This window comes from Salmo salar, chromosome 20 (genome assembly GCF_965601325.2).
Source record: "Salmo salar chromosome 20, fSalSal1, whole genome shotgun sequence".
NCBI lineage: Eukaryota > Metazoa > Chordata > Actinopteri > Salmoniformes > Salmonidae > Salmo > Salmo salar.
This window is the reverse complement of record NC_138310.1, coordinates 62355238-62378048: the sequence shown is the minus strand read 5'-3', so window position 1 is coordinate 62378048 and position 22811 is coordinate 62355238. Positions and strand designations below refer to the sequence as shown.

General features: G+C 40.4%; 2 protein-coding genes across 19 annotated transcripts in view; both read left to right on the top strand.

Annotated features, from left to right (window-relative positions):
- elna (elastin a) overlaps positions 1-21878 on the top strand; it is an 87855-nt gene extending 65977 nt beyond the window's left edge. For 8 of the 18 annotated variants that reach the window (XM_045703744.2, XM_045703754.2, XM_014162749.3 and 5 more), the window contains 17 exons: positions 850-891; positions 3831-3851; positions 4032-4058; positions 4332-4355; positions 4906-4953; positions 6046-6075; positions 6452-6487; positions 6931-6966; positions 7214-7270; positions 8156-8224; positions 8512-8559; positions 9059-9124; positions 9667-9708; positions 11962-12054; positions 14123-14167; positions 19862-19930; positions 20066-21878. In XM_045703744.2, coding sequence (XP_045559700.2) covers positions 850-891; positions 3831-3851; positions 4032-4058; positions 4332-4355; positions 4906-4953; positions 6046-6075; positions 6452-6487; positions 6931-6966; positions 7214-7270; positions 8156-8224; positions 8512-8559; positions 9059-9124; positions 9667-9708; positions 11962-12054; positions 14123-14167; positions 19862-19930; positions 20066-20115 — 803 coding nt within the window. In that variant the 3' untranslated portion in view covers positions 20116-21878. The remainder of the gene's footprint in view (positions 1-849; positions 892-3830; positions 3852-4031; positions 4059-4331; positions 4356-4905; positions 4954-6045; positions 6076-6451; positions 6488-6930; positions 6967-7213; positions 7271-8155; positions 8225-8511; positions 8560-9058; positions 9125-9666; positions 9709-11961; positions 12055-14122; positions 14168-19861; positions 19931-20065) is intronic. The other 10 variants (XM_045703752.2, XM_045703745.2, XM_045703751.2 and 7 more) reach the window with 7 other exon arrangements.
- A 350-nt stretch (positions 21879-22228) lies between these two features.
- Positions 22229-22811, top strand: part of LOC106581050 (LIM domain kinase 1) — a 109696-nt gene continuing 109113 nt past the window's right edge. Inside the window, exon 1 of the mRNA XM_082966625.1 lies at positions 22229-22443. Coding sequence (XP_082822751.1) covers positions 22386-22443 — 58 coding nt within the window. The 5' untranslated portion in view covers positions 22229-22385. The remainder of the gene's footprint in view (positions 22444-22811) is intronic.

The following is a 22811-nucleotide window of genomic DNA, read 5'->3' as shown; positions in this document are numbered from 1 at the left end:
GAGCCTCCCAGGCCCATGTTGCCCAGGATTAAGAACATAAATTGTAGATTAACAATATTACATTGTATTGTATTACACCCTCTAACTTATTCCACGGATCCCTTGGACAAAATTAGTTTAATCTATTGTTGTTAGTACTATTCATAAAAAAAATATTATCTGGTCACGGACCCCCTACAGTACCTCAGACCCCATTTTGAGAACCCCTGAGTTACTGTATTTGAAATATGCACTGTATTTTACAAAGCTGTTAAAAAAGGGGTAGTTACTGTAACATAGAATGCCATAGACATAGAATAAAAAATCAATGATAGAGACTGATTATAATGCAAGTTATAGTTTTCCTTTTCGTTTCATGAGCTGTATGTATATAACCTGTTTATAATCCGACAAAGCCCCATCAGACTTTTCCAGCAGGCCTCATCAGGACTTCAATGCCTTACAGACAAAGGCTTAGCATCCAAGCTAACTCCCACATCTTCTACCACTACCACTGCTGTCTGGCTAACTGCGCTCCACTGCAGGTGTATCAAACAGCAATGGCAGTATCGCGCAAGCCAGTCCCCTGCCCTATCTCCTCCCAAACCCCAAACCTCTTTGCCCCCCTCTCTTCTCCCCAAACCCTCAAACAAGAGACAGCTTAATATCTGTTCTGCTAGTGCTGTCCCCTTTAGCATTGTTGTATGGTCCAATAGCTATTCACCACCTGGAGCTGGAGCTTATCCCCTTCCCTCCTGCCATGGCAGTGCCAAGGATCCCCATAATGTCTACTGCCCTACGCTAGTTTCCCCTACCCTGTGTCTTTTTCAACTGCAATGGATGAAACTGGAACCTGTTGTCTTTTGGCAGATCCCACACCTATTGGCACAGAGGCCCCAGAGCCAGAGCCCAGTAAGACTTGCTGCTGTCTGTGTTTGCATGATCAAACCCTTTCTGACAAAGGACATACTTACACTTCATTTGAAGAGTGTAATATACACATACAGTACCAGTCAAAAGCTTGGACAAGCCTACTCATTCAAGGATTTTTCTTTATTTTTACTATTTTCTACATAGAATAATAGTGAAGACATCAAAACTATGAAATAACACACATGGAATCATGTAGTAACCATAAAAGTGCATATTTTATATTTTATATTCTTCAAAGTAGCCACCCTTTGCTTTGATGACATCTTTGCACACTCTTGGCATTCTCTCAACCAGCTTCATGAGGTAGTCACCTGGAATGCATTTCAATTAACAAGTGTGCCTTGTTAAAAGTACATTTGTGGAATGTATTTTCTCCCTAATGTGTTTGAGCCAATCAGTTGGTATACAGAAGACAGCCCTATCTGGAAAAAGACCAAGTCCATATTATGGCAAGAACAGCTCAAATAAGCAAAGAGAAACGACTGTCCATAATTACTTTAAGACATGAAGGTCAGTCAATGCGGAAAATATCAAGAGCATTAAAAGTTTCTTCAAGTGCAGTCGCAAAAACCATCAAGCGCAATGATGAAACTGGCTCTCATGAGGACAGCCACAGGAAAGGAAGACACAGTTACCTCTGCTGCAGAGGATAACTTCATTAGAGTTGCCAGGCTCAGATTGCAGCCCAAATAAATGTTTCAAAGCGTACATGTACAGTAACAGACACATCCAAACATCAACTGCTCAGAGGAGACTGTGTGAATCAGACCTTCATGGTTGAATTGCTGCAATGAAACCACTACTAAAGGACACCAATAAGAAGAAAATACTTGCTTGGGCTAAAAAACACCAGCAATGTACATTAGACCGGTGGAAATCTGTCCTTTGGTCTGATGAGTCCAAATTTTAGATTTTTGGTTCCAACCGCCATGTCTTTGTGAGACGCAGTGGTTCCCACCATGAAGCATGGAGGAGGAGGTGTGATGGTGTGGGGGTGCTTTTCTGGTGACACGGTCGGGGATTTATTTAGAATTCAAGGCACACTTAACCAGCATGGCTACCACAGCATTCTGCAGTGATATACCATCCCAACTGGTTTGCGCTTAGTGGTGACTATCATTTGTTTTCAACAGGACAATGACCCAACACACCTCCAGGATGTGTAAGGGCTATTTGACCAAGAAGGAGAGTGATGGAGTGCTGCATCAGGGGTGCGTCACTTGAGTGGGTTGAGTCACTGATGTGGTCTTCCTGTCCGGGTTGCATCAGATGACCTGGCCTCCACCATCACCCGACCTCAACCCAATTGTGATGGTTTGGGATGAGTTGGACCGCAGAGTGAAGGAAAAGCAGCCAACAAGTGTTGAGCATATGTGGAACTCCTTCAAGACTGTTGGAAAAGCATTCCAGGTGAAGCTGGTTGAGAGAATGTCAAGAGGGTGCAAAGCTGTCATCAAGGCAAAGGGTGGCTACTTTGAAGAATCTAACATGTATTTTGATTTGTTTAACACTTTTTTGGTTACTGCGTGATTCCATATGTTATTTCATAGTTCTGAGGTCTTCACTATTAACTTTTAACAAGGCACACTTGTGAATTGAAATGCATTCCAGGTGACTACCTCATGAAGAGAGAATGCCAAGAGTGTACAAAACTGTCAAGGTGGCTACTTTGAACAATCTCAAATATAAAATATATTTTGATTTGTTTAACACTTTTTTGGTTACTACATGATTCCATATGTGTTATTTTATAGTTTTGATGTCTTCACTAGTATTCTACAATATAGAAAATAGTAAAAATAAAGAAAAACCCTGGAATGAGTAGGTGTGTCCAAACGTTTGACTCGTACTGTATGTTCTTTACAATTCCTTACATAAGCACTTCATAACATTTGACACGATTACTTATTGGCTTTTGATAACCATTTCATTTTAGTTGATTCGGTTAGATTCCTTTGTGAAAACTTTGTATTTTTTGGCCTTATGCAACAACAACAAAAAAAAAATGAAGGAATGTAATGTAATGTTCAAGTGGGTGTTGACAAGATAATGTGTTGCCAGTGTCTCTCAGGTATTTTCTAGAAGTAGTTTGTCCTCTTAAACGCTCTTCCTCTCTTTCCCTCAACTAACTCCGCAGCTTGCTGCTCTTGAAATATCTCCAATTTCTGCTCTCTTCTCCCTCCCTTCGCTTTTTAACCAATTAGATTCATCTGACACTTGTCAATACTTGATTGACTTACAGTATACTGTAATATTACTAGTTACTGTTAATGTTCTCCACAATAAAGATTGCTCCTATGGAGATTGTGCCTGGAAGACCTGTAGATACGTACTGTATGCACTCACCCTTTCTCCTTGGTAGTTAAAGTCCTATCTCCCTTCAGGGGTGGGAAACTCCAGTCCTCAGGGGCCTGATTGGTGTCACGTTTTCTCCATCCCTAGCAAACACAGGTGATTAATCAAATTGCATTCTAAACATGATTAGGTGATTGGAGTCAGGTGTGTTAGCTGGGGAAAAACTGTGACACCTATCAGGCCCTCCAGGACTGGAATTGCCCACCCCTGCGGCATCTTCTACAGCAGGGGATCATATCCTTGTTATTACCTGATGTTTACTTACAGTACTGTATTTGAAATCCCACATTGTTTGAAAATGTTTTTATGAGAAAATGGACACAAAAATACATATTACTGTGTCATTCTTCCAGCACATATTTTTTGGAGCCGAGGCTTTAGATTTGTTCTTCAGTCTAGAAACTAAAATGTTTGTGTATCTTTACGATATTTTATTTTGTGTGATTTTTCTGTCTTGTTGCATCTCAGAGTACTTTGATACAGTACTTTATTGTTCATTTTCATGGAAATTCATATTATTAATATAGCACATCATTGATTAACTTTCTTTTGGTTTGCTGCAGGTGCCACAGGAGTAACTGGAGGTATGTATTGGACCATATTTTTTATGAAGCCAACATCAATTATTTATTCTCACTAGTTTTGCAACATTGTGTCATTAGAATCACTGAACATTTTATTTGAGTTTTTTGAGTGGTAAGTTATTCTATTTTGGAGACTTTTTATGACTTAGCTGGTAATAATTAACATGGTTGCCTTCACAGTTGGGGCTGGGGTTCTTCAACCTAGTGGTAAGTAATTTAAATAGATTCTCCTGAAAATGTAAAAATCCTTCTGCATAAAAATGGCGTCCTACTTGTACCTATCAACATTTCTGTACTTTTCTTCTTATCTTTGAAGAGCAATATTAGATTGCTTTACTATCAGTTCATCTTCATTGTTGACCTGTGATTTTTTTTTTTATGTATTTACTGTTCATCAAACATTAGGGTTTTCATTTATCATCACTTTGAACCAATATGCCTCTGTAACTGTGTGTTAAAGACTTTTCTCTTTGTTTCCAGTTGGTACAGGCCCAGCTCAGCCTGGTGAGTGTTGTGTCCACCATAGCAGACCTGGGTTCAATTAGTATTGGTTTTCTTTCAAATACTTCTCATGTAGTTGCTACTGGAGTACAGCAGCCTTGAGGTAAGGTGTCTCGATAGTGTGGATTATAAGGAGCAGAGTATGTGACATTGTTTAGCCACATGATGGTGACAATCTCCTGCAGGCGATGCTGTTGAGTAGTTTGTTTTCCAGTTGTGTAGTGACATCATTAATAATAATAATAATAATAATAATAATAATAATAATTTTGTGGGTGTTTAAATTTGTCCAATTTCACACATACATTATACAAATATCTGAATTGGAAATGTGTTTTTTGCATATCCCAACTCCCCCTGAGACACCCTTGGAGAGTGGGGTCACTGCCATGGTCAGCCATTATCAACGGCGACCCTGGAGCAATTAGGGTTAAGTGCCTTGCTTAAGGGCACATCAGCAGATTTATCAAATTGTCGTCTTGGGGATTCAAACTAGCGACCGATTTTGTTACTGGCCCAACGCTCTAACCGCTAGGCTTTATATTATGTACAGGTGTGGGTGTCGGAGCAGGTGGCAAAGCTCCTAAACCCCCTGGTGCAGGTAAGCATTCTGAAACCCTACTAATACCATATTATTGCAGTACTATTACAGCACTGGTTGTTTACAACTTCAAATTGATACCATCAACTCAGATCCATAACCCATCCAATAATATGATTGAACACCTTTTACATGCCAATATAAATATAATTAATAAACCCCTATGCACATTCATATAACAGTGATGTACCAACCCTTATGCACACACAATTAGGAATATGCTTTGTTGTTGATCAGATAAGGATGTTATTACCTTCTTCACGTGAGTCAATAGGAAGAGTTGTTTACACACAATGAACAGCAGCATCAGCTCTTGTCTCTGGTCTAATGCACCAAAACATCCAATTAAGACTGATCATAATGCTAACCCAGGCCACAATTTTTGTTAACATACCTAAAACATGTTAGCCATTGCAAGACAGTCATATTGATTAGAAATGTACAGAGATAAGGTCAAGTCAACAGTATATGATAGTAAAAGGTGCAGTTAGATTTGCTAGTAGTCTCAGGCCTTTATAAGGTGCTGTTAGGACATGTAATATTAAAGAATTGACCGAATCTAGACACGTGGATCCAGTCATCTATATACATTCAAATGCATGTTATATGCATTATTTGAAACCCATGTCGTATGAGGTAAAGCTTTAGGCGAAGCTATTTGCATCAGGATGATAGAGACAGTTCTGCACCATCAATCTCAAATTAATTTAACTGCCTGAAGTCCTGTGAATGTGTTGAATATGTTATCCCTGTCTCAGCTGGCTGGGTAGTTCCTTCACTAGAGGCAAAAAGAAAACAATTCAGGCTTATATATTTTTGTGAACCATTTCTATTGAGCATTCAAATACATATTTTGATTAGAACATAAAATGAAGGCAGATGTATGACTATTGGTCATACATAGATGAGAGCGCAAAATGAATGTATGAGGTCTTAAACCTGAAAGGCCCCTTGCATGACTGAATCTGCATTAGGGTGTTCTGATTTATTGTCTTAACTAACATTCTTTAACTGAGCCATTCATTTGGGTGCCCTGGTGATGAAGTCATCATTTCAGGAAATAAGCTGCTTTTCTTTGTCATCATGATACAGGGGGATACCCGTATGGTGGTTATGGACAGGGTATGTATGAGAGAGGAGAAGAGCAGACCACAACCTTATCGTCTCTACACTAGTAGCAGACACACACACACACACACACATCTGTTTTTATTTCAAACCACTGCATGACTTCACTGAGATATGACCTTGGCTTGTATCAGCCTCTTCTCTGTAAATTAATAAGTCAAAGGTCTGATAAGAAATTAGGATTGTATGGCCAGGCCAGGGATAAGTGGTGTAATATGTTGATATGTTTAAGGCATTTTAAAGTGAATTATATAAGCAGGAAGCAGCTAGCTTTATTGGAATTAGTATGTTAGCTACGTGACCTGACGGAGCCACTCACTGGTGCTCCCTTGTCAGGAATAAAGCTGCTTTTCTTTCCATCATGATTCAGCAGGACAACTCCGGTATGGTCAAGGTTATGGACAGGGTATGTATGACAGAGGAGAGGAGGAGGGGAGAGAAGGAAATAGGAGAGGATAGGAGGCCACTCCACCACAGCCTCTTTAAACTAGTATTCTAGACAAAGAAAGAAAACAACATATGTCATCATCTAGTTTGAATTGTACCAGATGTACTCGATCATGAACTCTGACCTCTAGGCTGACCTTACAGTAAACCTCTTATGTCATCACTTTAAAAGCTTCACACTGTCTGTAGGTCTTCACTATCAAATTACAAGGTCATGTTGAAGAGATTATTGTTGATAGAGCTAGGACAATAAAGCTTGAGTGTGACATTCAGCATAGACAAGTGGTAGTTGGCAGTACTGTATCGTCCTTTCCAGCATCATTCAGATCAGTGACCCATCCCACAGCCCCAATATGTTATGTCCATGGGGTTTTAATGGCATATATTGCTCCACATGTGCAGGTGCTGGTGGATATCCCTATGGAGGAGGACATGGAAGTAAGCCAATTTCTCTGTCTGCATCCTTGTAATGGAGTCTCAAACTTAATTCACTATGGCCATGTGCGGCCTTAGGTTACTTTCTACTCAGACTAAATCCCCATCACTGTAATTGGTTTATTCAGGTATTTGCCCATTAATATCATCTCATGTCCGTATCCCTGGTGATATTGCATTACAGTCACTGTTGAGTAGAGAGTAAAAATAGGCTGTGCAAATTACGTTTATGTTCTCTGTATTTCCTCAGATCCATACGGAGCAGGAGCTGGACAACTTCCTGGAGCCAAGCCCCTGAAACCTCCAGGTGTGTGTCAGAGTGTGCCATAAGAAGTGTTTATTAAATAAGTAGCTACAGTACAGTGAGCTCCAAAAGTATTGGGACAGTGACACATTTGTTGTTGTTTTGGCTCTGTACTCCAGCACTTTGGATAGGAATAAAATATTTCAAAACATTTTTACGTTAATTTGAATGCTACCATGATTACAGATAGAATGAATGGTAAATAATGAGAAGTGAGAAAGTTAGACGCACAAATATCATACTCCCAATACATGCTAACCTCTCACCATTACAATAACAGGGGAGGTTAGCATTTTGTTGGGGGGGGGTAGTATGATATTTATGCTTTCCCACTCATCATTATTCAGGATTTATTCAGGATTATCCGTAATTATGGTTGCATCCACATTAATGTAGAAGTGTTTAGAAACATATTGTGTTAGTATTTACACTAAAAGTGACTCCAAAATGACACAATGCATTATTTACCATTTATTTCTATTGGACACAAAATAATCTGAAACACTACCAAAACAAACAGCTAATGCATCCAACAAGTTTGTAGAGTCACAAGTGTGATGTAATCATTGCATGCTATGGAACCAAATACTAAACTTTTGACTACTTTAATACACATATAAGTGAATTTGTCCCAATACTTTTGGTCCCCTAAAATGGGGGGACTATGTACAAAAAGTGCTACAATTTCTGAACATTTACCCGATATGGATGAAAATACCCTCAAATTAAAGCTGATAGTCTGCACTTTAACCTCATAGTCATAGTATTATTTCAAATCCAAAGTTCTGGACTACAGAGCCAAAACAAACAAACAAATGTCACTGTCCCAATACTTTTGGAGCTCACTGTATATGATCTCACTCACAGTGTTTTGTATCTCGCCTGTAGTTGTGGGAGGAGCAGGTGGTGTGGCTGGAGGAGCAGGTATCCCTCTTACTGGAGCAGGTGGTGGTGCAGGTATGGAATCACTTTCGTACCTGTCTTAGGAAATAAATAAGCTTATGGTGTAACTGAACAATTAATATCCACAATGTCCCCAAAATGGTGCCATACGAAGAGACATGTTGAGTTCAACCCCATCCTATAACTTCAATGGCTTATTGTAACTCTGTACTCCTTAACCTCAGATCAACTCTGTATAACATTGTGTTACATACATCTTGCTGAGCCAATCTCTGGTGTTCCCTAGGCAATGAAGTCATCATGTCAGGAATAAAGCTGCTTTTCTTTCCATCATGATTCAGGGGGATACCCGTATGGTTATGGTCAAGGTGGTTATGGACAGGGACAGGGTATGTATGAGAGAGGGGAAGCAGGCCAGCTGGCCTCTCAGAGTGACCGTTGTCCAGGAAATGTAATTGACTTGCACTTCCTATGACCAATGAGGCGATTGGAGTGGTGACTGTGACAGACACCAGAGCCAGGAATGAGATGCCAATGGGACTGTGTCTGAAACCCCAATGACAACTGAGCTAGAAACACCCTCTCCAAACCAAACCGTTGAAACTCTCATGCCCCCTCAAACAATGGACCTCTGGGACGTTCTGTGGTTGTAGCTTTGTAACAACACAAAGCTTGACCATAGCCAGGAAAATGTCTTGTCCTTGTTTTTAACTGCCAAGTCTAGCTAGATAGGTTCAACTGTCATCAACAGTAGCTGATCATATAAAGCTACAGATAATAACTATCTAGTGTGTGAATTGTCAGCCATGTTCTTAGTGGAGGACTAGTGTCACCCACTAGAGGCCTGGTACGAGGCTATAGGAGAACTAACCCAGTCTCATGTTTCAGGTGTGAGGTATCCCACTGGTGTTGGTCTGGGGGCAGGAGCAGGTCAAAAAGCACCCAAACCCCCAGGTAAAATCCCTGACACTTAAAGCCCAGCTTTGTACTAAGACTCTTACATGTTTTACTCTTACTTTTATGTACGTATACTACCACATCTGAGCAACATATCATAGTGATGTTATCTTTATCTTGGAGTAGAGTTCTTGTAAAAGTAGTGAGAAATCTTGATTTTTAAGTCATATCTAAGCCAGAGAGTGAATCCCCCAGGGTACAGTACTGTAGGGCAAGACATAGAAGAATGAGGCAACAAACACTCCCAGTGGAGACTGATTACCGTCACAGGCAGAGTTAGTTTGGAATGGTTTTTGGAACATCAAAGTGTGAAGGTTTAGAGATAATATAGCAGCACGGACCTCTGGAGTGTCAGCCTACTCTGCATATAACGGTACAGCGTGTGCTCTGCCATTGGAAGTAGGACTCCGTCATTGAATACAAGATGTTCCTGCCTACAGCGTAGCCATATTCAACAGCAGACCTGGGTTCAAATAGTATTTGAAATTGTTCAACTATATCAACTCTTCACTAATGCTCCACTCTCTCCTGTTCAATAGGTTATGGTAACCTAGGTGCTGGTGGTGCTGGTTATAATCCAGGTGAGACTGACTGTCCTGCTGTAGTTTCTGTAGTTTACTGTAGTTAACTGCGAGGTTTCATCCTCATGTTCATAAACTGGTAAAAATGCACACACATTCAGTGCATTCAGAAAGTATTCAGACCCCTTGACTTTTCCCAAAAATGTTACGTTATAGCCTTATTCTAAAATTGATTAAATTGTTGTTTTTCCTCATCAATCTACACACAATACCCCATATTGACATAGACAAAACAGGTTATTATAATTTTTGCAAATTTAATACAAATAAAACACTGAAATATCACATTTACATAAGTATTCAGACCCTCTACTTTGTTGAAGCACCTTTGGCAGCGATTACAGTCTTCTTGGGTATGACGCTACAAGCTTGGCACACCTATATTTGTGGAGCTTCTCCCATTCTTCTCTGCAGATCCTCTCAAGCTCTGTCAGGTTGGATGGGGAGCATCACTGCACAGCTATTTTCAGGTCTCTCCAGAGATTTCCGATCTGGTTCAAATCCGGGCTCTGTCTGGGCCCCCCAAAGCCACTCCTGTGTTGTATTGGCTGTGTGCTTAGAGTCTTTGTCCTGTTGGAAGGTGAACCTTTGCCCCAGTCTGATGTCCTGAGGGCTCTGAAACAGGTTTTTATCAAGGATCTTTCTGTACTTTGCTCTGTTCATCTCTCCCTCGATCCTGACTAGTCTCCCCACAGCAGTCTCCTGACTAGTCTCCCCAAAACATCCCCACAGCATTTTCCTGCCACCACCATACTTCACCGTAAAGATGGTGACCAAGGCCCTTCTCCCCCAATTTCTCAGTTTGGCCGGACACACAGCTCTAGGAAGAGTCTTGGTGGTTCCAAACTTCTTCCATTTAAGAATGAGGGAGGCCACTGTGTTCTTGAGGACCTTCAATGCTGCAGACATTTTCTGGTACTCTTCCCCAGACCTGTGCCTCGACACAATCCTGTCTCCGAGCTCTACGGACAATTCCTTCGACCTCAAGGCTTGGTTTTTGCTCTGACATGCACTGTCAACTGTGGGATATAGACAGATGTGTGTCTTTCCAGATCATGTCCAAACAATTGAATTTACCACAGGTGGGACTCCAATCAAGTTGTAGAAACATCTCAAGGATGATCAATGGAAACAGGATGCACCTGAGCTCAATTTCGAGTCTCACAGCGAATGGTCTGAATACTTATGTAAATAAGGTAGTTCTAAAAACCTGTTTTCACTTTGTCATTATGGGGTATTGTGTGTAGATTGATGAATTTTGAATTTTTATAAATTTTAGAATATGGCTGTAACGTAACAAAATGTGGGGAAAAAATCAAGGGGTCTGAATACTTTCCGAATGCACTGTAGGTAGTAGGACAGTGTCACCCCACTAAGGCCCACTGTCAAAACACTGTAAAGAAAAGTATTCTATGACACGTCAGGCATCGTAAGACTAGCATGGCACATTTCATGTCTTCATATGGGAAGGGAAAGGGGGGAAACTTAGTCAGTTGTACAACTGAATGGATTCAACTGAAATGTGCCTTCTGCATTTAACCCAACCCCTCTGAATCAAAGAGGTGCGGGGGGCTGCCTTAATCAACATCCATGTCGTAGGTTTATGTTAACACATTGGCAGGTTTTGACCTATGTTCAGGATTATACTTGGAAGTGTATTACCAAGGCTGTGGAGCTTTCAGCATCCCCTCCTCTCCTCCTCCCCCTTGCTGTTTGGTTGGAGTGTTATCACACTGGTCTAGCAGTGGAGAGATTCTGCTCTCTGCCCCAGGCCCCATGGATACAGACTAGCCAATGCCTGCAGGCTATTATCCACCTCCCATTGGTCAAATATTCACTGACACAGAGAGCAGAGCATCCCACAGTACAACATACTGCCTGTTTCACGTGCTGTCACATATGGTACAACTTTGCTAATACTGTATGCAAATGTTGTTTCCCAAAGAGAATTCAGCACCATTAGCCTTTTGATAAATACTGTAGCTAGAATATTTGCATAAACACACTGGCCTGGTAAATTTGCATACATAATGCGTATGACCTCTCAATTCATACTGCATGTTGACATTTGACTGGTTGTGTTCTGGGCTGATTGTTAAGAAAAAAGCAAAGCATAAGTTGAGTCTGTGGCCAAAGCTGCAGTAGGGTATGTAACCCTGTCTAAATGTAGACTAAATGTATACAATGTATACATATAGTGTTGTTGTGTTTGTAGTTGTTGTTTTGTACATTTTTGCTGTGTTACACTTGCAGGTGCTGGTGCGGTCCCAGGTTACGGCGGTGGCTACCCACAACAACAGGGTTACCCACAGCAAGGTGGCAGCTACCCACAACAACCCTACCCAGGTAACGTGTATAACCTCTATCTGTGAAAATCAGATGCAGTGTGTGTACAGTATGCTTTTATAGAAAATGGGATGTTGTGACCCAGGAACTGTGAAGATAAAAGTAGAACAAAAAGAGCGTACAACCAAGTTGATAGTTGTTAATATCTGTTCATCTTTACTGTCCAGGGAGGACAGAGGAAGCAAGGGCATTCACTTCAGTAGTTTGAGTTCCCGTTTGTAAACATGTCCCAATCATTCACTTACAGTAAATGTAGAAAAGTGTCGATTGGCCATAAGTTTAGACTTTTTGGCAAACTTGACATAATTTTACAAACTGAATTAAATACTGAGAAATAGTAGCCAACAGTTATATCAAGGACAAATAAGCTAGCCACTCAACATAACCATCAAGAGAATAGATGTCAATTAAACCTGATCGCTTATCCGGACCACATACTGTTTGCCCCCTGGCGACAGGGGTTTGAGCCTTGTCTCGGCTACCCTCTGTCTATGCCCCTACTATCTGTCTCCCTCTCTACATTTCCCACTGTACTGTAAAGGAAAATATATCAAATCAAAACAACAAAAATTCAACCTGACTCCACGCGCTGGTGGCTCTTTAGCTGCCCATGTTCACCCCATTTCTGCCTGGATCAGGAGGTGGACTAAAGCCGAATTGTCGACAGACAGGTAACCCAGAATGACAGACAGACAAGCAGCCCTCAGGCCTGTTGCTTTAGTATTAGAGCTAACCTCTGGGAGAGAAAGAGAGAGGGGAACAGATCTAGAGACAATTGAAAGGAACAGCCAACTTCCCCATACCTGGTTTAGTTTCCCCTCATTAAATGAATTGATGGGGAACATTGAGTGCTCTAAGCACTTAATTGGTTATGAAAATAAAATAATTGAGGTGGTGTTGGGAATGTCAGTCTCTCTCTCTCTCAGCGTAGTCACTAGATGCTAGTTACTCTCACTTTTACTGAAGCTTCTGTGAATCCGATAGCTACTCTGACCATGCTTTGACCATGAAAATCAGAATTTAATGTTTGACAAGCAGGGTGCAAAATATTGCACACATACACAGAAAACATCAAACACTCCTGGTAACTTCCTCAATTTATAGGTTAAAATGGAAAAGTCCCAATTCCTATTATTACTGATGATATAGAGTTCATTTGAATTGTCATTGACTTTTGTCTGGCAACATGATGATGATATCTAGCATTATAACTGAAATTAACCTAATCTCTATTAGGGGCTTTTTTCTTTGAACATTTGAACAATTTCTTACACTTGACATGATTAAACGTCATAATTTAATTCAGGATGTCTCAATGGTGTGACCACCCTTGGGAATAATTAAACGGTTTTTTGGATGACTTAATGAGCTCTGCTGCATATTCCTGTCTAGTCTGAAATGCAGACTGTTTACTGACAAAACAGATACAGATGCGAATGTTATTTCTGGCATCAGTGAACGCTTTACCCTTGCAGTGTGCTTGTTTACTATTTACTATATGTTTACTATATATCTATTACTCGTTTACTATTGGTTTACACAGACAGTAATGAAATCAAAACATGGTATTTTGCTACTGCAGTATTAGTAAAAGTATGTGGTTGTTACTCTATCAGATAATGCTCAACCGTAATTGTACTTTCTTCAAAAGTCTCTAAGTTTTGTATTATGTAATTTCCAAAGCACCTCATCATTACATGAGGAAAATCCCCTTGTGATTATGTGATGTCTGCTGCTTTCTGATCAGATCGATAGTATGCTTATGACTAAACCTGCTTTGAGAAAGTCCTGAGAAATGACCCATACTGATCATCCTAGTTCATGACGCACCAAAACACAGCCACTTTCCATTGGTTATGTTCTATCTATCTGAACAAGTGTGTTTTGGTTGCTTTGTGTGTTCCAATGCACAATGAAGAAATGGTCTTCAGCTCTCTCACTCTCTGATCAAAGTTTTTCAAGATTCTACTACATTATGCTATTTTAAACATGAAACACCCTTAGCAAAAATCATCTCATCCCTTCCAAACTCCAAATACTTTTTCTTAAATGTTTGTCTGTCTACTAGGAGCATATGGAGCAGGCCAGACGGCACCACTGACTCCTCAACAAGGTACTGGTGTCTTTTCTTTTTTCCCCTGTTGTAAGGTATCTCTCGTCCTACTCAGCCAAACCTGACACCACACAGTCAGTGCATGGGAGAGAAATTTGCTTTAAATAATCCAATTTTCTGTTACACCTAGTACATTTCCTATTTTATTATAATCAGTCTGTTCTTAGCGGAGGATGACATCACGTAAGATTATTTGGATGAGATTAGAATGAGAGGATGGCGTTGGATAGAACAGTGAGTACTTGCCGTCGGTGCAGATGGTGTACCAACCAGTGTCTATTAAAGTCCAATAATCTGAATTTTCCTGAGCACAGGGAAGATTACTGACGGTGGGATTATGTTTCATAAAGTAAGGCAGGTTTATCATGTCAGGATTTAGAGTTTTTGATGTGCTACTCCAGTGGTGCTGTGCTGATATTGTGTGGAAATCTTTGGGATATTAACCTAATGTAAATTCACAAGTCACTGTCTGTCTGTATTTGTAGTGCAGCACCAGAGGAGGTTGGTGGGAGAAGCTATAGGAAGATGGGCTCATTGTAATCGCTGGAATGGTGTACATAAGTTTGTGTTTGATACCGTTGCATTTATACCATTCCAGTCTTTACAATGAGCCCATTCTCCTATAGCTCCTCCCACCAGCCTCCTCTGTCAGTGCATATGTTTGCTAAGAGCACACCACTGTATACTAGCACTGCCAGGAGAGAAACTGCTCAGCATACAGTGCTTTCGGAAAATATTTAGACCCCTTGACTTTTCCCACATTTTGTTAGGTTTCAGCCTTATTCTAAAATTGATTAAATTGTTTTTTTCCCTCATCAATCTACACACAATACCTCATAATGACAAAGCAAAAACAGTTTTTTATTTATTGGGGCTAATTTATATTTAAAAAAAAAACCAGAAATATTACATTTTACATAAGTATTCAGACCCTTTACCAAGAACTTTGTTGAAGCCCCTTTGGCAGCAATTACAAAATCGAGTCTTCTTGGATATGCCGATACAAGCTTGGCACACCTGTATTTGGGGAGTTTCTCCCATTCTTCTCTGCAGATCCTCTCAAGCTCTGTCAGGTTGGATGGGGAGCGTTGCTGAACAGTTATTTTCAGGTCTCTCTAGAGATGTTCGATCGGGTTCAAGTCCGGGCTCTGGCTGGGCCACTCAAGGACATTCAGAGATTTGTCCCAAAGCCACTCCTGCGCTGTCTTGGCTGTGTGCTTAGGTTGTTGTCCTGTTGGAAGGTGAACCTTCGCCCCAGTCTGATGTCCTGAGCAGGTTTTCATCAAGGATCTCTCTGTACTTTGCTCCGTTAATCTTTGCCTCGATCCTGACTCGTCTCCCAGTCCCTACCACTGAAAAACATCCCCACAGCATGATGCTGCCACCACCATGTTTCACCCTAGGAATGGTCCTCCAGACGTGACGCTTGGCATTCAGGCCAAAGTGTTCAATCTTGGTTTCATCAGACCACAGAATCTTGTTTCTCATGGTCAGAGTCCTTTAGGTGCCTTTTTGGCAAACTCCAAGCGGACTGTCATGCGCCTTTTTACTGAGGAGTGGCTTCCGTTTGGTCACTCTACCATAAAGGCCTGATTGGTGGAGTGCTGCAGAGATGGTTGTCCTTCTGGAAGGTTCTCATATATCCACAGAGGAACTCTAAAGAGGAACTCTATGGTGGTTGGACCCATCTTCACATAGATGGGTCCAACCACCATTAAGAACAAATTCTTATTTACAATGATGGCCTACCCCGGCCAAACCCAGATGACGCTGGGCCAATTGTGCACCGCCCCATGGGACTCCCAATGATGGCCGGATGTGATACAGCCTGGATTCGAACTAGGGACTGTAGTGACGCCTCTTGCACTGAGATGCAAGAGGCTGCGTCCGTGTGTGTGTGTGTTAACTATTTAACTGTACTAGAATGCTTAAAAGGATGCTAAAATGTTAAATATCGGTTATCGGTATCATTTTTTTTGGCAAGGAAAATATCGGATACCGGTATCGGCCAATTATGTCATATAGGTGCATCACTAATTTCAGGTGAAGCTGGTTGAGAGATTGCCAAGAGTGTGCAAAGCTGTCATCAAGGCAAAGGGTGGCTACTTTGAAGAATCAAAAATATTTTGATTTGTTTAACACTTTTTGGGTTACTACAGGATTCCATATGTGTTATTTCCTAGTTTTGATGTCTTCATTATTATTGTACATTGTAGAAAATAGTAAAAGAAAAATAGGAAAAACCCTTGAATGAGTAGGTATGTCCAAACTTTTTACTGGTACTTAGTAGATAGTCGTCAGCCTTTTGCTCACATAGGTGGGAGGTGTGTTTTTATATAACTATTTAAACCTTTCCCGCATTTACACTTATCGCAAGAATGGTCTCAATGGCTAATCTACAAATGCCAAATTATGTGCTATTGCCAATTATCTGTGCTAATGCAGTATCATAAATTATTATGACTGGTTGTTATGACTTGTCATCATGCCCTCATGCCATCAAATCATCAATGTAGGCCCCTTTATGGTGCATAGATCAAGTATTATTCACATTATATTATACACATACTGACCACACCTCTGAGTACACCCTGCACCCCTACTGTAAGAAACCTGCAGTTCAAATCATTACATTTGTAATAGCTAAGAATTATTCATTAACACTATTGATTTAGGGCATATGTTGCAGTCGCAGCACAAGTGAATATCAATAGCCCCTCTATATTTAGCATTTGCGGCTAGCCAACCAATTATTGTGGGAAGCTGCTATAGACCACCAAGTGCTAACAGTCAGTATCTGGATAATATGTGTGAAATGCTTGATAATGTATGTGATATCAACAGAGAAGTATATTTAAATGATTGATTGAAATGGGTGATTTAAATATTGACTGGCTATCATCAAGCTGCCCACTCAGGAAAAAACTTCAAACTTTGCTAATGCTACAGATATTTGCTTTAAAGCAGTATCCAAATCCATAGGATGTAGTGATCACAATATAACAGCCATATCTAGGAAAACCAAAGTTCCAAAGGCTGGGCCTAATATAGTGTATATGAGGTCATACAATAAGTTTTGTAGTGATTCATATGTTGATAATGTAAAGAATATTTGCTGGTCTGTGGTTTGTAATGAGCAGCAACCAGACGCTACACTTGACGCATTTATGAAACTACTTATACCAGTTACAAATAAGCACACACCCATTAACAAAATTACTGTAAAAACAGTTAAATCCCCTTGGGTTGATGAGGAATTGAAAACTTGTATGGTTGAGAGGGATGAGGCAAAAGGTGGCAATTGAGTCTGGCAGCCCAACTGAATGGCTAACATACTGCAAATTAAGAAATCATGTGACTAAACTAAATAAAAATGAACTAAACTATGAAACAAAGAGAAATTATTTAAACAATTTGAGTAAAAAGCTTTGGGGCACGTTAAAATAAATTTTGGGGAAAAAAGCCAACTCGGCTCCTTCATTCATTGATCAGATGGCTCATTCATCACAAAGCCAACTGATAATGCAAGCTACTTTAATGACTTTTTCATTGGCAAGATAAGCAAACATAGGGATGACATTCTAGCAACAAATGCTGATACTACACATCCAAGTATATCGGACCAAATTATGAAAGACAAGATTTGTACTTTTGAATTCCGTAAAGTCAGTGTGGAAGAGGTGAAAAAAAATATTGTTGTCTATCAACAATGACAAGCCACCGGGGTCTGACAATCTGGATGGAAAATTACTGAGGATAATAGCAGATGATATTGCCACTCCTATTTGCCACATCTTCAATTTAAGCCTACTAGAGAGCGTGTGCCCTCAGGTCTGGAGGGAAGCTAAAGTCCTTCCGCTACCCAAGAATAGTAAAGCTCCCTTTACTGGCTCAAATAGCCGACCAATCAGCCTGTTACCAACCCTTAGTAAACTTCTGAAAAAAATGGTGTTTGACTAGATACAATGCTATTTCACAGTAAACAAATTGACAACAGTATTTCAGCATGCTTATAGGTAAGGACACTCAACAAGTGCAGAACTTACACAAATGACTGATGATTGGCTGAGAGAAATTGATGAGAAAATGATTGTGGGGGCTGTCTTGCTAGACTTCAGTCCAGCTTTTGACATTATTGATCATAGTCTGCTGCTGGAAAAACATATGTGTTATGGCTTTACACCCCTTGCTATAATGTGGATAAAGAGTTACTTGTCTAACAAAACACAGAGGGTGTTCTTTAATGGAAGCCTCTCAAATATAATCCAGTTAGAATCAGGAATTCCCCAGGGTAGCTGTTTAGGCCCCTAGATTTTTTTTAAAATTTACTAACAACACGCCACTGACTTTGAGTAAAGCCAGAGTGTCTATGTATGCAGATGACTCAACACTATACACGTCAGCTACTACAGTGACTGAAATGACTGCAACACTCAACAAAGAGCTGCAGTTAGTTTCAGAGTGGGTGGCAAGGAATAAGTTAGCCCTAAATATTTCTACAACTAAAAGCATTGTATTTGGAACAAAACACTCACTAAACCATAAACCTCCATTAAATCTTGTAATAAATAATATGGAAATTGAGCAAGTTGAGATGACTAAACTGCTTGGAGCAACGCTAGTTTGTAAACTGTCATGGTCAAAACATTGATGCAGTAGTAGTAACTAAGATGGGGAGAAGTCTGTCTATAATAAAGTGATGCTCTGCCTTCTTAACAACACTATCAACAAGGCAGGTCCTACACGCCCTAGTTTTGTCGCACCTGGACTACTGTTCAGTCGTGTGGCCAGGTGCCACAAATAAAGGACTTAGGAAAATTGCAATTGGCTCAGAACAGGGTGGCACGGCTGGTCCATGGATATACACAGAGAGCTAATATTAATAATATGCATGTCAATCTCTCCTGGCTGAAAGTGGAGTAGAAATTGACTTCCTCACTACTTTTATTTATGAGAGGTATTGACATGTTGAATGCACCGAGCTGTCTGTCTAAACTACTGGCACACAGCTCAGACACCCATGCATACCCCACAAGACATGCCACAAGAGGTCTCTTCACAGTCCCCAAGTCCAGAACAGACTATGGGAGGCATTCAGTACTACATAGAGCCATGACTACATGGAACTCTATTCCACATCAAGTAACTGACGCAAGCAGTAAAATTAGATTTAAAAAAACAGATTAAAAAACACCTTATGGAACAGCGGGGACTGTGAAGCAACACAAACATTGGCACACACACACACACAATAACATAGGCACTATACATACACATGGATTTAGTACTGTAGATATGTGGTAGTGGTGGAGTAGGGGCCTGAAGGCACATAGTGTGTTGTGAATGTATTGTAATGTTTTAAAATTGTATTAACTGCCTTAATTTTGCTGGATCCCAGGAAGAGTAGCTGCTGCTTTGGCAGCAGCTAATGGGGATCCATAATAAATACAAATACAACCTGTTAGCATTTTTCTTGTTTGACAACCTGTTAGCATATGCTAACTCACTCGCAAGGCTTGCTGGGGCTTTTGGCTGCTGTGGTCACGCAACAGATTTCCATAAAGTTTACTCCTCTGTGCAGTGTGGTTAGAAAAACACATTAAAGCTGCTCAGGAAATGACTTGCCAACACTGTTAAAAAAATATATAATTAGTGATCACAAAAACACCTGTGATTAACTAACTTTTTTCACAGCCAAAGCAGCCAAGTATGGCCCACTCCAGGGCTTCCTTGGTGGAGCAGGAGGAGGAGGCTACAGACCAGGTACGATAAGAGACACACTCTGGCATGTGACCAACAAAAAAACATAAACCTGATACCGAACCAAGAACTAATGCAAACCCTCTTACCAATGCATGCATTTAAAATATCCTCTCTTCCAATGTGGTTTCTCTACAGGAGGAGTTGCTGCTGGATGCCAAAGCAAATACTGTGGAAGGCAGAAGTAGAGGATGTTCTTCAGAAGAAGTTGAACCTCAAGAAACAATGGTGCTACTGCATGATCTAGAATGTACATTTTATATGCACAAAATCCCCCATTACAGTATGTAAAGATATGTTGTACTTTATTTGACTCAATATATTTTTTATACAAACCCACCGACCCAGACTTTTGCACACATTTGATGTGACTTAGTGTTTTTGATTGTGCCTTTATCATTGTTCATTGTGTTCATCAGCTCTTACTGACATGTCTGCGATGCTCCCTTTTAGTAGTTACCAAGTGTTTGTATGTGCATGCATGTGTGTGGGCGTGGATGTGTGGCTGTGTGTCTCTCTATGTGCTTGTGAGTTTTCACATGTTGCCAGAGATGTTTGGGTATATAGGAGAATATGAAAGATTATCCAACTAGAGCCATTCAGCATGCTTTTAATGCAGAGAAGTGCTCCAAGTCAAAACCAGCACCATTCCTGTAACTGTACATCCCTCTCCATGTGCTTAGTGTCTGTGTGTACCAAAGTTGGAGATCTTCACATACTGACATCTCAAACCAAGGGTTGAGCTTCAAGAGGTGTGGTTGGTAAAGTGCTGATAAACTTTGGCCATGTATCTTCAGAACTGCCTCCTCTGGCTTTCTATCATCTCTGCTGCTATTTATAGCCCTGGGTGAAATAGCAGTGGCATAGCGCGTGTGTGTGGGCACAGGTTTCACAGTCCATCTGCCATCAGCAACTTTGACTATATTTTAAGTGCCATGGTGTAAGTAGCCTTCTTACCTTGATTTCTGACAAACTTGGGAAGTATGAAGAGCAGGTGTTGCTCTGAATGTGATAAAGCTGATGACAATCAATCCAAAGGTGTTCAAAAGATTTGTAGGTGATATCTTCAGTGATATTCATATCATACATTGTGTTGGTTTGTACCCAAGTCCTTTCAAATGGTGTGTTTTGTTTTTTAAATGATTTGTATGTTTTAAGTTTTACAAACATGTAAAAGTAAAACTGAAATCCTTTCGATACTGCTCTGGCATGTCTTGTACGTTATGTATGTATGTATTGAACATTTTGTTTTATTAATTACTTATCATTTTTCTGGTGTCCAAGATTAAGTGCCTAGAATGTTATGCATATCTGTAATCAATCTAGTTTCACATGCAGTTATAGTTTCATTTATGCAAATTGTCGCTCATTATTCAAGTTTCAAATGTTTCCGCTCATGAAAGTAGACTATCACCATATTTGTGTAATCTTGAATAAGGCAAAAAATGTTTGTTAAAAAAAAATATATATTTGGGTAATGCATTTAATCACTGTTGAGAATTTTAATATGTGTCTGTGTGTAGGCTATAGCCCCTAGTCTGTGTAAATTGTGAGAGTGAGCTCCCATTTCACTCTTTACTTGAGTTAGTTACAGTTGAATAAGACTCACTAGACATTACTGACCAAAGATTGATTCGCTCTGTTATAAAGTTACACTACGATGTCTCTTTAGGGATTGTGTGTACTGTATGTTGTAGTAATTGCCCTAGGTTATCATGACTCTCACTCGCTTCAGTTTTTGTAGCCTACTCGTGAGGCTTTTTCTGAACTGTGTGTGAGCCGCTCCTCTGCCGTGCGGTGGGATAGTATTCATCTTATTTAAATGGAAAAAGGAGGAACGATGGGGTTTTGCACTTTTATATTTTCATGACGCACATGTGACTTGTTCCCGGTAATCCCGGCATTTTATTTGCTTAAGTAAAATAACGAAATAAAATGGTTAATAAATACACATTTGTGCCCAGGCATCAGCTTTTTTCCACCTGCACCCAAACTGCACCAACATATCAAAATGAATCAATGGCTCAAATGTTATTCAGGAACTTTAAAATGTCTGAATGTAGACTTTTAATGCAACTAGCCTATTCCAGTCTGCTCTCATAGACTATATGACTATTCTAATACAGCTATTATGATATATGTCCTATTTATGTGATGGGTGCATTGCGCATCGCTTCGTCTCTCTGCCCTCAGTTGCTTGTGCTTGTGCTACGCAGACAACATTTCCAGGGATTGTTGTCGGTTGGCCAACCCATATTTTCCGGTCCCCCAGCCTGAATGTTTCAAATCGCCCATCCTCTCCTCATCGAATGAACCGAAGTAGTAGTATCAAGCTGTGAGGGTCGAGTCTATCCGGCTTCATAAACACACAACACGAATAGCGGTGCTTTGGTCGAAGTGAGACCGGTTATCTGTTCATCAGAGTCAGGCTCTCATAGAGCTCCGAATCGGAGAGTGAATGAGGTTGATGCTGCTCTGTTGTGACTGGAAGGACGAACGTATGGGAGAGGAGGAAGGTGAGTTTAAGTTTTCGATACGCAGTTTTTCTCTGGAAGGATGATAGCGGGTGTCTTGAAGCATGTGTCAGGGCGGGAGATGTTATTAGAGCGAGCGCAGTGCATCCTTCCGCGCTCGAGGACAGAGACGCTCCACTGAATTCATAATAAACAACACAATAGATACATTGTGTTATGGTGTTTTTGGAGGGTTAGCTTTATGAAAAGTATTCTGTGAGAATTATCAATAAAGAATGTCCGGTATGTCCTTGTTTTGCTGCAATAACCCACGTAGGTAACGTTAGTCGTTCTATTTAAGCCCGCTGCATAATGCTAACAAGGCTGGGATGGTGTTTAGAAGTATTATAATTTGTGTATTTCAACTGTTA